General features: G+C 34.0%; 1 protein-coding gene across 1 annotated transcript in view; it reads right to left on the bottom strand.

The window, feature by feature from the left end:
• Polr3g (RNA polymerase III subunit G) overlaps positions 1-15,940 on the bottom strand; it is a 35,346-nt gene that overhangs the window by 3,207 nt on the left and 16,199 nt on the right. The window contains exons 4-7 of the mRNA XM_047556793.1: positions 11,094-11,150; positions 9,409-9,459; positions 5,929-6,008; positions 2,197-2,343 (exon numbers count right to left, since the gene is read on the bottom strand). Of these exons, the coding sequence (XP_047412749.1) occupies positions 2,197-2,343; positions 5,929-6,008; positions 9,409-9,459; positions 11,094-11,150 (335 nt within the window). The remainder of the gene's footprint in view (positions 1-2,196; positions 2,344-5,928; positions 6,009-9,408; positions 9,460-11,093; positions 11,151-15,940) is intronic.

Below are 15,940 nucleotides of genomic sequence, written 5' to 3'. Positions count from 1 at the left end.
AAAAAAGTGAAGGAGGAGGTAAGACATTGAGTTGGAAGACAGAGAATATGAAATTTAGGCTCTCAGTGGCTTCATTTTCTAAATGTAGTAACTATCACCTGCCAAGAGTGCAAGAAAAAGTGGTAAAGAAGGGGGAGTGAGAAGGACAAAGCTTATCTGAAATAACTGCTACAGAGAGGTGATTTAACAAGAGAAATAGAAAACATGCTAGCTGGCAAAGTGGGATTACTGTTTTTGTTTTTGTTTGTTTGGTTTTTGGTCCTGGGGATTGAGTTTGGGGGCACTTAACCACCGAGCCACATCCCCAGTCCTATTTTGTATTTTATTTAGAGATACGGTCTCACTGAGTTGCTTAGTGCCTCGCTTTTGCTGAGGCCAGCTTTGAATTTGTGATCCTCCTGCCTCAGCCTCCCAAGATGCTGGGATTACGGCATGCACCAGGGTGCCCAGCAGGAGCTACTATTTTTATAGCGGCATTACTATCTGTGATTACTCAGAAATACTCACTAGGCAGGTTTGAAGAGAAGAAGAAACAAAGAGAAGAAAAGATCAAAGTTTGCTCTGGGCTAAAGAGTGTTCTGGGAGGCCAAAGAAAGAGTAATGACAAGAGGATGAAAGGTGAGCACGGATCTAAGCTATTTAGAGAAGGAAATTAAGACAAGAACCAATAACAGGGGACTAAGGATCAGATGTATCAGTAGTCTCAATGAGAGTGTGATGAGAAGAGTGATCTGGAAAGAAAGTTGGGTCAACAGAGACATGTTTAATTTGAAATGTTTAGAATTAAAATTTATCGGGAAGAATAAAAAGAACACTCAGGGAAATTCTGACAAAGAAGGAAAGCAGGAAAAACAGGCCCTACAAATATTAACAAACAATCAGTTTAGTTCTGTTCCAGAAGTAGATCAATGGAAAAAGAGTTCAGACATACATCTAGTAAATAAGGCAATCTAATAGCAGACAGAGGCAGAGTTTTAAATCAATGAGGAAAGCAAATCATTTAACAAATGAGCTTAGCAGTCAGCTAGCCACTGGAAACAGATAAAAATCCTTACCTCTTCCTTTATATCAATAGAAATTTCAAAACAATACAAAATTTAATGCAAAATAATTAAAGCATATCATAAAGACTTTACATTTGGAGCTGCTCAAGTGAAGACAAGATTCAGAATATGGTAAAAAGAAGCTGAAATGGAATAGCTAGGCACAGTGGCATACATCTGTAATCCACCAACTTGGGAGGCTGAGGCAGGAGGATCACAAATTCAAAACTAGTCTCAGCAACTCATCAAGGCCCTAAGCAACTTAATGAAACCCTGTCTCAAAATAAAAAATAAAAAAAGAATGGGGATGTGGTTCCATGGTTAAGTGTCCCATGTTCAATCCCTGGTACCAAAAAACAACAACAACAAAAAACCACATTGAAACTGAATGAAGGTAAAGATCAAGGTTACCAGAATAGAGAAGAAACTCTTAGCCTAGGCTTGTTGTATGAAGTGTTGACAAAGTCGCAAAGAGGCCGTGACCAACAAACTTGATTAACTCCAGGTTTTGAAATGCACCATGTTTCTAAAAACTGGAATTGGAAATCCCAAGTCCAAAACATGGAGTCCTGACTAAGACAGATACCTAAGATTAGATCATCAATGTTCTCTGATAATGTTCACACTGTCAAGAATGTGAAACATGGTCCCACTGTAAGGACTCCCTTCCAGACCTGTATTACTAAGCTCTCCACTACCTTGACTAAATTTTTGATAAATCCTTTTTTTCCCCCCAAATGTTCTTTAGATGTTGATGGACCTTTATTTTATTCATTTATTTATATACGGTGCTGAGAATTGAACCCAGTGCCTCACACATGGTAGGCAAGCGCTCTACCACTGAGCCACAACCCCAGCCCTTGATAAATCTTAATTGCCATAATCTTATCAATTTCCTTAATGTATGGAATTCCACTTACAAACTTGTGTATGAAGTTACTTTATCTCCTATATTCAGTTTGGCATGATTATCATTTCAGGGCTATAATAATTCTCTTGATACCAAGAAATCGATGCCATTGACAAGAATATACTTCTGGTTCCTATCAAACTGAGTTTTGTTTACTGATTTTAATTATATACCATACATCTGATTCCTTATTAGACAATCTTTGTGGTTGGTAACTGTTACTCTCCCCAAAGAAAACTTTACCTCCTCTTGCTCTTCTTCATCATACTCCTCCTGTTCTGCAGCATCATCCTCGTCGTCATCATCGCCTTCTTTACTTTTCTCTTTGCTTCCTTCTTTCTCCTCATTTTCCTCATCTGATTTTTCACCATCACCTCTCTTTTCCAGTTCCTGGTATAAGTGACTTTCATTAATTTATATGGAAGCACTAGACTTCAACTTCCCAGCCCCGAGGAAAGAGAACACGCCTTCCTCTAATCCCATCTTACCTCTACACCTTGGAAACCATGAATTGACCCAAGAAAGGAAGCACTGACTGTCCTATAATTACACCAGTATTTCTTTGATTTTGTAACTTAGTAACTAGATCTTAGGTAATGCTGGGTTTGTCAGCTCTAATGCACAATGCTTTATTTTTATGATTTCTATCCTACCTCTTTCTAAAATATTTAACATGATTTATAGAAAAGAAATTTCAGAATGTTATTTTGTTTCCCTTCTAACATAAAAGGAGAAAAAAAGAATGTAATAGTAATATTTCATATTATCCATGTTTTAGTTTATAAGTGAGATTGCTGAAAACCATATTGAGTCATTCTGGGAGAAAGTTATCCTAATCACAAAAATGATAGAATTTCACAAGTTTTCTAGGAGGTGGGTACTGCAATAATTCCATATTAATACTCATAATGAGGGCTTTAGCTAATCTGTGATTATTCTTAGGTAGTAATTAGAACATTTATCCATCTACAAGTACCCCACCTCTATCACAAGATGTATGCTTTGTAGATTACATAGGAACAGAAAATCTTTTATATCTGGGATGGCTACAACTTAGCTATTCCTTTATTGGTTCTTAAATATTTATTTTTAAAATCCTTTTAATTACATTCAAGTTGAATTTAAGGAAATCAAAAGCAATGAGAGGACATCATGTTGACTCAATTTCTAATCAAGCTCTCCTTTTCCTATGTATACACCCCACTAAGGCAGAACAAATAAGAACAAGGTAATAGACATGAGATGATTTATCTTCATATTGTCCTTTATGTTGCCTTATGAATTATTACTACATTGTAATGGGTGCAATTTTTCCATCTGGCAAGATTCTTAGAAAACTGCAAATAAACAAAATGTTTATAGATCTTTTAAAACATCTGTAAAATGGTATTTTGTCTTTTTTACTTTAATCAGATCATAAATAAAAAGGCCTGAAACCCTTAATTGTGTAGTTAAAATGGAATTGTGTTATACTCATTTAACTTTGTGCAAAGTACTTACTGTATCTGAATAAAATCAAGATATTAATTATTATTTCATGATTCACAGTTATTTAAACCAGTTATATAAAAATATTTTTAAAATACAGAATATTCAACGTGATGTAGGGACAAAAAAGTCTACATTTAGACTACTGCTATCTCAAATATCTTTAAATAAATAACTTCATCTTTCTACCACATAGACCCAAATCAAATCCATAAAGTACTTAAGTAGATTAACAAACAGAAGATTTCTACAACTTTGTTTTAAAAAAGTGATTCCAGAGCTACACATTTTATCTCAATACTTCCTTCCTTCTGGGTTATGGTACCAGTTTGGACTCTTCTGCTTGGTAGCTTCCATTTTCTCTTCTGTGTTATTTAACTACCTCAGCTTATTACAATAAATATTTAAGAATAAAAAAGAATAACACAATGTAAAATCACTTCAAAGACAGTTCATTTACATATGGAGAACTGTCCTTTTACTACACAGGCACCACATAGAGCCTCCCCGCTGTGTCATGCAGAAATAAGAAGCTCACAAGCCAGTTTACTGCAGGCCAATTATTCACGAGATCTGACTATATGTTGCTACCTCTCCATATATGGATGTTCTATTGTAATTAGTTTGAACCTTCTTTTGCTTAACAAATGAACAATCACAGAATCATCTAGAAACAGTTTTTTTTCATACTAAAGTTGCTAACTCACTGGGATATGTAGATCTAAAATTCCAGTTTTTACACTGTATTCTGAAAAGGTATTAAATGTAAGGAATAAGGAAACAGTTGGTTCTGAGGAGAAACCACACCCAGAGATGTAGATTAATCTTCTTAACAGCTTCTTACAGTGATCATAGCAACTTTTTCCAGAAGGCTTTGAGAGCAGCTAGGCCTTGTGATCAATCAATATAAGCTGGTTGGTCCTGAAATCCCATCTATCATTCCGCCACAGTTAAACTTGACAGTTAGTGCTATTCCTCTATCAATCCTCTGGCCTTTTTTCAGACATGTTATCTCTGGCTCAAGTTTGAGCCAAAAAATAAAATAGCAAAAATATGAGTTTCTGCCACTAAATAACTCTTGTCAGCTTGATCCAGCAAGTGATTATGTTTACACCTTTGACTTCCTCCTCTGTAAGGAAGGAATAATAATACCTACCTCTCTTGGTTGTTACAAACTCTTAAGGTTATACTGCAAGTAAAGAGCTTGTCAAAGAGCCTGGCATATAGTAAGTTCTCAATAAGTGTTAGCTGCTATCATCATCATCATCATCATCATCATCATCATCATCAATGCAAAGTAAATACACACATGACAGTGGGAGTAATTTGGTATGATCTCCAGGAAGGGTAACATGGGCAATACTTAATCATTTTACACAGTGGACAAAACAATTGACCCAACAAATCCACTTCTAGAAATCTACCCTACTCATGTGAAATGACATACTCAGCACGAACTCATTGCATCATTATTGATAATAGTGAGACACTATAAGAAACAATGTCTAGCATTAATTGAATTAATGAGGGCACATTCTTATAGTGCAGTCAAAAAGAGAATGAGACAACTCTATACAAACTGATATAGAACCAGCTCAAAGGTGTTGTGTTAAGTGATAAAATGAAGATGCAGAAGACTGGGATATATTGCTTTTTGTCATTAAAAAGGGAAATTCTGTATTTGTTATACATAAAAATATTTCTGGAAGGCTATATAAGAAACACTGATGGTCAACAGTGAGGGAAATAAATGACTGGGATGGGGATGGGAGGGCAAATTTTCCGTCTATTAACATTCTGAATTTTGTATCTGTTTATGTTTTTAAAATAATATCTGAACTATTAACTAGAAGCAGGAGGATCACAAGTTTGAGGCCAGCCTGGGCAATTTAGTGAGACTGTTTCAAAATAAAATTTAAAAAGGGTTGGGGATATAACTTAATGATATAGAACACTGGATTAATTCCCCCATACTGGTGGGTGGGGTGGGGAATAAATGTGGGGGCAGAGGGAGAAGAAAGAAGAAAAAAGATACAAAATTAAGTTCCATAAGATACACATTTTTCCTCAATAGAATCTGCTATATAGGTCATAAGACATGGGGAAAAAACATCTTAAAAAGTACACATACACTAACAGGAGAAAAAAATGAGATTTTTTTTTTGGAAAAACTATATTTTAGACAACTTTTCATGTTTCTCTTCTCTCACAAATAATTAAAATACAAGGGCAAAATAGGAATATTGTGGAAAAGAAAGCCTGTGATAGAAGGTGAGGCAAGTTGCCAGGTAAGTGGTCAAGGACAGGAGGGATTCTCCTCCCTTCGTCCCAGTTGACAAAGTTCAAACCTTCTCATTGGCTTCCATGTGGGGCTTGCTTCTGCCAAATCCATGTTATTAAAAAGTAAGAGAAGGTTGAAACGTTAAAGTAGGAACGAATCATTTTACATTTTTTCAGTTCACTTTTATAGTAAGAAGAAAACCCTACCTCAATTTTTTTCAACACATCTGCAGTATTAGCGAGTGAAGTACCTTTGTCTGTATCTTTTGCCTTTTTGGATTTTGGGTCTGCTGAAATAAAACCACCAGTTAACATATTTTTCTATAACAGCAACTGTGATTATATTTTTGTGCCTTTTCATATACTGAATAGCACAGCAGTATGTCATACGAAGCAGTCACATAATTTTCAGAGTGAATTTATTTCCTCAAAGAATAAACAAAATAAACCATTGCACCTCTCCAATGTCCAATCAATAAATGATAATCACCTCGGAAGATATATTTTAAGACTATAGCCAGATATATTTTTACTAAATACTGAAAATCTGAACTTGCAATTAGTACCATTAGGGACAAAATTGCCAAAATGTTGCCTCAGGTGGAAGCACTTTAGTACCAGGAAATGCTCCCAAAATTTTATCTACATCAGCTTCCTGTTCCGTCATCAGTATTTCATTTTAACCAAAGCAACATTACCAGGTCTGAAAAATAAAAAAGAAGTGCAACATAAACATGCACTTGCTAATGGTAAAAGAGATGAGAAAGAGGTTTTATTCAGTGAAATAAGGAACTACCAATTACCTTTGGAGTGAAGAGTAAAATGGTTAAACTGAACACACCCATTTTATAAATCTCAAAACTCAAAGCATATAAATGAAACGTTCTGATTTGGGATACATAATTTGTTTTACCCATATAAAAATACTGTATTTTAAGGCTATTCTGAAACTGCACAGAACATAGAATTATTTCACAGATTCTGCCGGGTACCGAAGCATTATGACAGGCTACAAAATTGTACCACTATCATCAGAAATATTATATCTCTTTTCCAAAATCAGACTAAATACTAAAAATTACTCATTAACAGAGGAAAGTATGGCTTAGAAAGATGTAATTTTGTTAAGAGATTAACATTTAGCCTACATTTTTAGAGTGTGGTGGATGACCTATAACTGATGGAATTTACTGAGTTATACCAAATTACCCCTTTAGGAGTAACTAAGCTCAAAGCTCCCAAACATATATTAGTGAGGTTTGCTCAAACAAAAGTGACAGATGTAATGATCTGTATCTTTCTCTGCCTTCCTTGAGGGCAAAAGCTGTTTAAAACGAACTGAGGTACAGAGTCTTGCATTTGAATGAGATCTGAATAAATATCGTAATATCAATGACAAAACCTATTAGCAAAGAATGTAACTTACATCATGAAGTCTTTTTCTCTAAGGACTTCTTATCAAATTATTTAATTTCATAATATGTAAGTCTGTTAATGGATACTATACAAATGGTCAGGTAAATATACAAATTACTAATTTCTTAACTAAAAGAGTGAGTTATGGTTTTGAGTCCACTCAACATTTTTGCTACTTATTATTTTGGTTTTATATCATGCCTAATTCTATGTGAATAACTGGGGGGAAACTATCAAATTACCAAAATTGTGGAAAGACTATTTTTGTCCCAAGATATAGCCAAGTGTACACATATATTTGAATGTTTTGTTTGTTTGTTTCTTTCAACACCTGTCAGCTGATTCTTCAAGAAAACCTCTTTCCACCTTGGACTCTTTTGGTACTTTTTACTTTCATGTAAATCTGAAGAGGTCATCATTAAAAAAGGGAGAATACAAACTTGTCAAGAACAAAACAAAACAAAAAATTACACCATGTGCATAAAAAAAATATTAGAGCAGAATGGGAGAAAGAGTTTTGTTGTTGTTTTGCTTTTTAACAAATGGAATCCTGTCACACTGGATAATTTTACTAGATTAATGTATAAGTGAAGCTCCAAGGATGAAGAGTCCATGATAAATATTTAAAACATTAATTCTAAAATGGACACTTTTTTTTCCCAGGTCTTTTAAAGTCTACTACTGATTTGTGATCAATGAGGACATCACATCACAGGTATCTTTCAGGTACTTGTACATTATTATGAAAATATTTCCTCAATAAAAAAACCAAGGGTTTTTAATAGACAGTAGATAACTCTGGTATCTCCATACTTCCTGTATTCATGCTAAATATCTTACATAATAAGACTTTAAAATAAGATAGAAATACTTTCAACTTTTATATATATATATGTAGATATGTTTTTACACACATGTATATGTAAAAACTTAAATTATATCCTTCAACTATGCGCACTTTACTATATGTCAATTATACCTCAATAAAGAAAGGCAATGGGCATTTCCTTAGTTGCTAAACCCACTGTTCTTAACCTCTCTGGCTACTCCCCTTTTTCTCTCTCCATCCTTCATACACAAATTCTCTAAAGACTCATCTATGCTAGCTGTTCCCATTTCCTAAGGTCTCACTTACTGGATTCTACCTATCCAAGTCATTTAAAAAGCTCTCCCTCAGGATATCCATGACTGACATTAAAAAAATAAACTGATGTTTTCCAAGCTTCATCTTACTCAACTTCTCTGCAGCATTGTTAAATCTCCATGAACACTGCTGACCACTTTCTCAATACTCTCCCCAGTTGTAGGTTCTTCCTCCTGTGACTCTGCTCTCTGGGTTTCACCTCTCCCTCTCTCTTTCTGCTTCTTTTCTCTGCTGATTCAGTCTCCTCTACCAGTCCATTTAATATTGGCATTCCTCCAATCTCAGACCCTCCTTTCTCCTAATTATCTAATTTCATCCTAGATGATTTCATCCCTTCTCACAGCTCCAGCTATCATCTCTCTGCTGATGACTACTGTTTCCAACAACATAGTCAAACATTTCTATGTTTATCTCAAAGGAACCAGAAATAATACCACTGAACCAAACTCATGATTTTCTCTCACAACCTGATCTTTGTCCATGTCCCTCCAACCACCTCATCTTAGTAAACACCTTCTCATCATTCAATCTCAACTCCAATTCCTTTTCCTCGAAGAACCCTTTCCATACCTCCCAATGATGGCAGTACGTTTTCATTTAATGTCTTTTTCTACATTTGACTGGCAACGCCAGGAAGGCATGGATAGTGCCACAATGCTCAGTTTTATTCCTCTCAGCACAGCATCTGACAATAGTAAAGACTCAATCATTTACTAAATGGAATTACTAAAGAAAAAAAATGTAAACATATACTTTGGTATTTTCATATACAACATAATTCTATTTTACCAGTTTCCCAATTACATAATGTTTTACTTAAAAAATGTAAAATGTTGCCAGTATAATCATCAAAAATTTTGCAGATATATAAATGGAAAATTCTACATAATTCAAACGTTTCTCCTAGAACACCAAATTTCCAAAATTGAAGAAAGGACAACTAAACAAACAACCAAAAAAAATCAATAATTACTACAAAAACAAAGTTTTAACATAACAACCAAAACGCCAGACATATTTTAAGAAAAAGCATTCAGAATACTGAGCATAACTTCAGGTTGACGATTCTATGCTAACATAATTAAGTGCCAACCTTCTACCTGCATTACTATTGCTAATTAATGTACCTTTTTTGCATTTTTTCCTGGGCATCATCTCTCTTGGGAGTCTTCTCCAATCTGGTGTACAAAAGAAGAAAATCATAAAAATCTCCATTTCCCCCAGAAATCAGTGGTACTGGGATATGACTATTTAAAGAATATGACAGTTGCCCATTTAATGACAATAAAATTCCTTAGTATCTGACTGTATAGATTCAACTTGAAGTATAACAAATATAGCAGACAGTGATACATTTTCTCTTATAAAGAAAAAATTGAAAGAGTGCAATAAAATTTGGTGGGTACAAAATCTTAGGATAATTTTTGTGGATGTTAGAATTACAACTGTTTTTGTTAAATATTATTTATTATTTGACTACGGTGATAGTATTCTCTGGTTGATAGATATTTCTTATGTAACTTTTTTTTTCCCAAAAATTAGAACTTGTGCCCACAATACTAATACATGTGAAATGAAATAAACAATTCTAACAATTATCTGAAAACTTTAAAAATATAAGTAGTTATAGAAAAATTAATTTCCTCCAATAAATGATTTTTGTTTATATTAGCTAAAAATGGTTCCTCTACTTTTTTACTTTCTTTGAATTTTGGGGGGAAGTCGGGGAGGGAGCTACCAGTGATTGAACCCAGGGCCTCACATATGCTAGGCAAACATTCTACCACTGAGTTACCCCTCCAACCACTACTTTTAATTTTTAAGCATAAAGATAAGCAGAAAATTGAAGAGATATAAAACAGATTTAATAACACTCTGCTAATAAATAAATTGTGCATTTTTATAAAAGTTAAGTCTCAAGTCATTTTCCCTGAATTAATAAATTTTGCTTTGAATCTGCTTTCATAATCTACTCATAGAAGATAATAAGTATGTAAAGAAAATTATTTGAGAGATGACTACTAATGAAGTAGAAGAAATGAGAGGGATCTAAGAGTGTTTCCAGGGGGCCCTAACCTCATCAGTTGATAAACATAGAGCACTAAAATCATGAAAATTAAAATGCTATTAATGCCATTTAGAAATTTACATAAGGGCCATTTCTATAGAACTATGGACAAAGACAAAAAGGTAGGTGAATTTAAATGAAGAAAACCGAGTTCTAGTGTATTGGTAAGTGACTCTGATGGATCATTTCATTTCTATAGCAACTGCTTTTTATTTGCAAGATGAATGAGCTGAATGAGACCTCCCCTACAGTCTCTTCTACCCTGTATATACCCACAGTGAAATTTTAAATGTTGAAAAAGAACTCTTTTAGGTATGGTTCTAATGAAAAGGCATGCTGGCAACTAAAACTAGTCTATGTCTGCTTGAAAGAAAGGAAGATCCAAGGACTTGGTTTAAAATATCCCTGAAATTAGTTTTGCTTTCTCCTCAAAAGTTCTAAAATCACTCAGCAGCAAAGAAGTAAGAGTTCTTTGGTATTGCAAATTAAAATTGTGATTGTGGCTCCTGAATCTAGAAAACCCAAAAGGCTTTGGCAAGTCCTGTTTTTATAAGAATGTATTTTGAAAACTTCAACAAAAATACTTTAATTCTTTCTTGTTATGGTATCAAAATCTTTTCCTTAGTTTCCAAAAGATTTACATTATAAGTCAGTTACAGAAAATGAACCAGACTCTGTTTTCCTATGGTGAAACAGAAAATTCATCTTCAAAAAAGTATTTTAAGATCATCTGTTTTGTAATACCTGGTATCCACTCTTCTTTGTATACCTTCATATATCTTTTACTATACCTTTCAATATCTGGGGGAAAAAAAGAACAAAAAAATCCATTAGAAATATCAAAAACTTATGCCAGTCTTCTAAAATAATTGAAAACATTTGATAACATCTCTTATTTTACTCACGGAGGTTTCCTACATTTGTATATAATGTGCTTCTGAACACGTATTGAAAGTTTAATGAGAAAAACATACTTAAGAAGGTGGCAAAAAGCAGTTGAGTCAGTCAGGATAAGCAGGAATGTCAACCTTAATTCAAAGCAGCCCAGAGTTGAATCAGCAATAGGGCAGGGAGGTCTACTCAGCATTTTCTATTTTATTCTTATAACAGTAGTCTCCAGCTCCCAATCTTTAAAGCTGGGGTAACTGGGATACAGTAAGTAGTTACGTGAAGTGACAGGCTGCCTGCTCACCTCTGGCATGTAATACACACATAATCACTTTGTTAGGCTCCTCAGTGAGCAACTTTTCACAACTCATGGGTGGAGAAGAAAAGGGTAGAAGATGGAAAGTGTGGACTCTGAGGTGTTAACTCTGTGGGGAAGAAATGGGACTGCAAGATTTCCATGCCAACTACTGAAAACCCTGTAGAGACCCTCTGAGTGTGCAAGGACCAGAAGAGAGCCGTGGTTGTGGCTCTTGCTTCTGACCTGCCCACCATGCCACAGGAACTCCCTCGATGAGGCCCTAACCCCTTCCCAGCAGTACAAGCTGGCAGGTGACCTCGCCATAAAAAGGGCATTAGAAATTTAGCCATGAAAATGATAAGGTAAAAGGAGAAATGCATAAAAAAAAAAATCAAAGATCAAATCAAGGATCGAGTTTTCTTCTATATCCGGAAAATACTCCCAAGTAGTACAATTATGTATAATCAACAAAATACTTGTTAATTGTACCATGTGTTAAGAGAAAGAAAACTAAAAACAAATGAAGACCACCAGACCAGGCTTCTCTAGGTATTTAACTGACTTCCAATTAAATGTTTAATCCTGTCCTCAAAGTTCTCATTCATAAGAAGGGGCCAACATAAATGAGGGGTTTATGTATTACAATTGTTACTTTCTTAGAATTTTCTCCAAAACAGAGTCAATATTTTGAAAAAATTTAAATGTTAGTATACTAAGAAAAACTGTTTTAGCCATTTATCACTTGGGTCCAATGGAAGATTCTCTTTTTTTTTTTTATGTTTTTCAATATTTTTCACTTACTTCCAAAATTTACAGAAAAATAAAGAAATACTGAAAACCAAGTATTAGAACCCAGTTTAGAAGGGTCAAAGAATATGAATAAATTTCTCCAAAGAAAAGATATAAAAGAACAAAGAGCACATGATATTCTGATCAAAATATGTTATTTGAAAAATTCAAATCAAAAGCACAATGAGATATCACTTTATGCCCACAGGATGACTAGAATAAAAAAGACATTAACAAATGTGGACAAGGTGGTAGAGAAATTAAAGCCTTCATACACTATTGATGGAAACGTAAAATGGTACAGCCACTTGAGAAAAAGTTTAACAATTCTTCAAAATGTTAAGGAGAGTTATCATTTGATCCTAAATATAAACCAAACAAATGAAAACAAATGCCTTCACAAAATTCGTACATGAATGCTCATAGAGGCATTATTCATACAGTCACAAAGAATCACTGACCAAGTGTCTATCAAGTGTTAGGTGAATAAGCAAAATGTGGTATATTCATTCATGGGATAGTATTTAGCCATAAAAAGGAAGGGGCTGGGTGCAGTGGCACAAGCCTATAACTCCAGTGAATCAGGATGCTGAGGCAGGAGAATCACAATTTGAGGCCAGCCTCAGCAACTTAGCAAGGCTCTAGGCAACTTGATGAGACATTGTCTCAAATAAAAAATAAAATGTGTTGCAGATGTGACTCAGTGAGTGGTTAAGCACGCCTGGGTTCAATCTCTAGTACCATAAAAAAAAAAAAAAAAGGGAATAGCAATACATACTGTACTATGGTGAACCTTAAAAATATTATGCTATGGGAAAGAAGCCAGTCACAAAAAGACACATATTATATCATTCTATTTGTATGCTCTGTCCAGAGCAGGTACATTCCTAAAGACAGAAAGCAGATTAGTGGTAGCTATGGTCTGAAGGTAGTGGAGAATGGAGAATGTCTACTAATGGGCATGAGGTTTCTTTTCAGGATGATGAAAAGGTTGTAACATTAGAGTGGTGTTGGTTGCATATAACTCAGTCTGAATCAAAAATGACTACATCATATATTTGAAAAGTGAATTTTACCTATGTGAATTACATTTCAATAAAGTTTTTTTTCTTACGAAACTACTAGAGATTTTACTAAGAAATTAAGTACAGTAAATACAAATTTATATTTCATGTTTTACTGGTTTTTGAATGTAAATTTACTCCAAATGGACAACATCCTTTGAATGCAGTTGACTATATCAGCTGTTCATACAAAAACCTACAATGCATGCATATTGTATATTCTGATTTTAGATTTCAAATACATCTTTAATGGGTTCAAACTCGTCATTAATTGTGGTTTTCTCCTCACACTTGCATCATCGGATTCCACATACAAAAGTATTTCTAATACATTCTACCTTATCATGACTGTACTTCCAATTATTTTTCTAATACTTTCAAAATCAAAATGCAATACTTTGAAAAACTTTGATGGCTTACACTTCCATTGAAGAGGAGATGGCTCAGTCATTTTGCTCCATACTTGAAAAACATTTTCATTATTAAATTTATAATCACCACCAGATGTGGTGGCACACGCTTATAATCCCAGTGGGTAGGCAGTCTGAGGCGAGTTCGAACTAGTCTCAGCAACTTATCTAGTCCCTAAGCAACTCAGCGAGACCCTGTTTCTAACTAAAATACAAAAGAGGACTGCAGCTGTGGCTCAGGGATTGAGTGCTCCTGGGTTCAATCCCCAGTAGCAAAAAAAAAAAAAAAAAAAAAAAAAATTATAATCATCAATATGATCAATCCAATAAACTGTTTCATTTATCATTTTTGTTTTTGCCTTTGACTTCAGCATTTGTCTAGTTACAATGTTGAATAATTTCTGGTGTGCAAATATCATTAAAAATAGGTCCAAAGGCATTTTAGCAAAAAGGATGTTTCAGACCCTTATTACAAAATATTGTACATATATGACTGCATGACCAATGTGATCCTACAATATGTATAATCATAAAAATGAGATTATACTCCATTTATGTATGATCTATTAAATGTATAAATGCATTCTACTGTCATGTACAACAAATTAGAACAAATTAAAGAATTTTAAAAAGTATCATGGGATGAGCTCCTTTTCAGAATAACACATTTTAATTCTTAAAGATGTATTGTTTACTCATTGATTCTTGAATTTGAGAAAATTCATCCAAGATCCAGTCATCTGAAGATTCACAGTCTGATATTTTGGTCATATAATCAATTTCTCCATTATCACTAGTGCCCAGAGAGCTGGCATATATCTCTTTGCATTCATCTTCATATTCATCTAAAAATTGTGAAATATCTTCCTCTGTCAATTTTCTTCTTCTTGCCATTATGAAGAGAAAATGAAAAGTTCTGAATTCTCAATTGTATTCAAAACTAAAATAGAACAAAACAATCACAATGATGGGGGGTCTCCACAGACTTCTTTTATATCTTCTTAGAAACTGATATAACAGCAGGGCACACTCCTATAATCCCAGCTACTCAGGTGGGCTGATATAAGAGAATCTCAAATTCAATGTCAGCCTGGGCAAATTAGTGAGACCCTGTCTCACAATAAATAAAAAAATAGAAAGTGCTGATAATAGTTCAGTAGTGGAGAGTTTGCCTACCATGCTGGGTTTGACACCCAGAACTGAAAAAGAAGGAAGGAAAAGAGAAAAAGAAAAAAAATGATGTAATACGTTAGATAAGACAATAGGAAAACTGAAGGACAGTATAATAGTGTTAATTTATTTCAATACTGTATCATTCTTTTATATAATTTAATCATTATTCCATTTTTAAAAATTTTTAAATCCTCTTCTTCAACATAATATGGAATACTTGATGAATAACAATGGAATTATTACTATGATGATGAACTAGCAACCTGTTTCAAGATATGGGAAAAGTAAGATCAAACAGAGTCCACAGTGTAATTTTAATCTGTAGAAGAGTCCAATCAGCTGATAGGATAATGCAAAGATAAAATGAGTTTGTTTTTTTTTAAAGTAAATTTCTCTTTTTTTTGGAAGACCTCTATGAAAGAATGAAAGATAGGAATATCAATCAGCACAAATAGTAGGAACTACTCAAAAAGAAACTAAAAGAAACCAGGGTCCTGTTTCTCAAGGACCCTGATGGTATATAGTGAGAATTAATAAGCAAAAAAACTCATTTATTCAATGACTGACCTTGTGGCCATAATGCAGATAAATGTAAAATCCCTATTAAGCTTTTGAAGTTCTAAAAATGGCTTACAGAACCATCACTATGATCATGATCCTGTCTCTATGTCTGCAGACTTGCAGTTCAGGAGCCTGAGCTGTTTTTTGAAGCACTGCACCAGAAGATCTATATACTCTTGTGACTAAAATCCATTAAAATAATATCGATTGTGTTTTTACATTATAAAAATAAATTTCATCACAAAGAAAATACTAATCATTTCTATAATTTCACCTGAAAATATTATAAACTTTGAAGGTATCACAATAAGAACTATTATTTATGCCTATGCCCTCTGTTCTTTAACAGATTTCAATTCCCTAATCCATCAGCCAAATGATTATCAGGAAGTCTTACAATCTCCCACC

The sequence above is a fragment of the Sciurus carolinensis genome, chromosome 6, assembly GCF_902686445.1.
Source record: "Sciurus carolinensis chromosome 6, mSciCar1.2, whole genome shotgun sequence".
NCBI classification, from domain to species: Eukaryota; Metazoa; Chordata; class Mammalia; order Rodentia; family Sciuridae; genus Sciurus; species Sciurus carolinensis.
The sequence above is the reverse complement of the archived record's forward strand: the minus strand, read 5'-3'. Positions and strand labels throughout refer to the sequence as shown.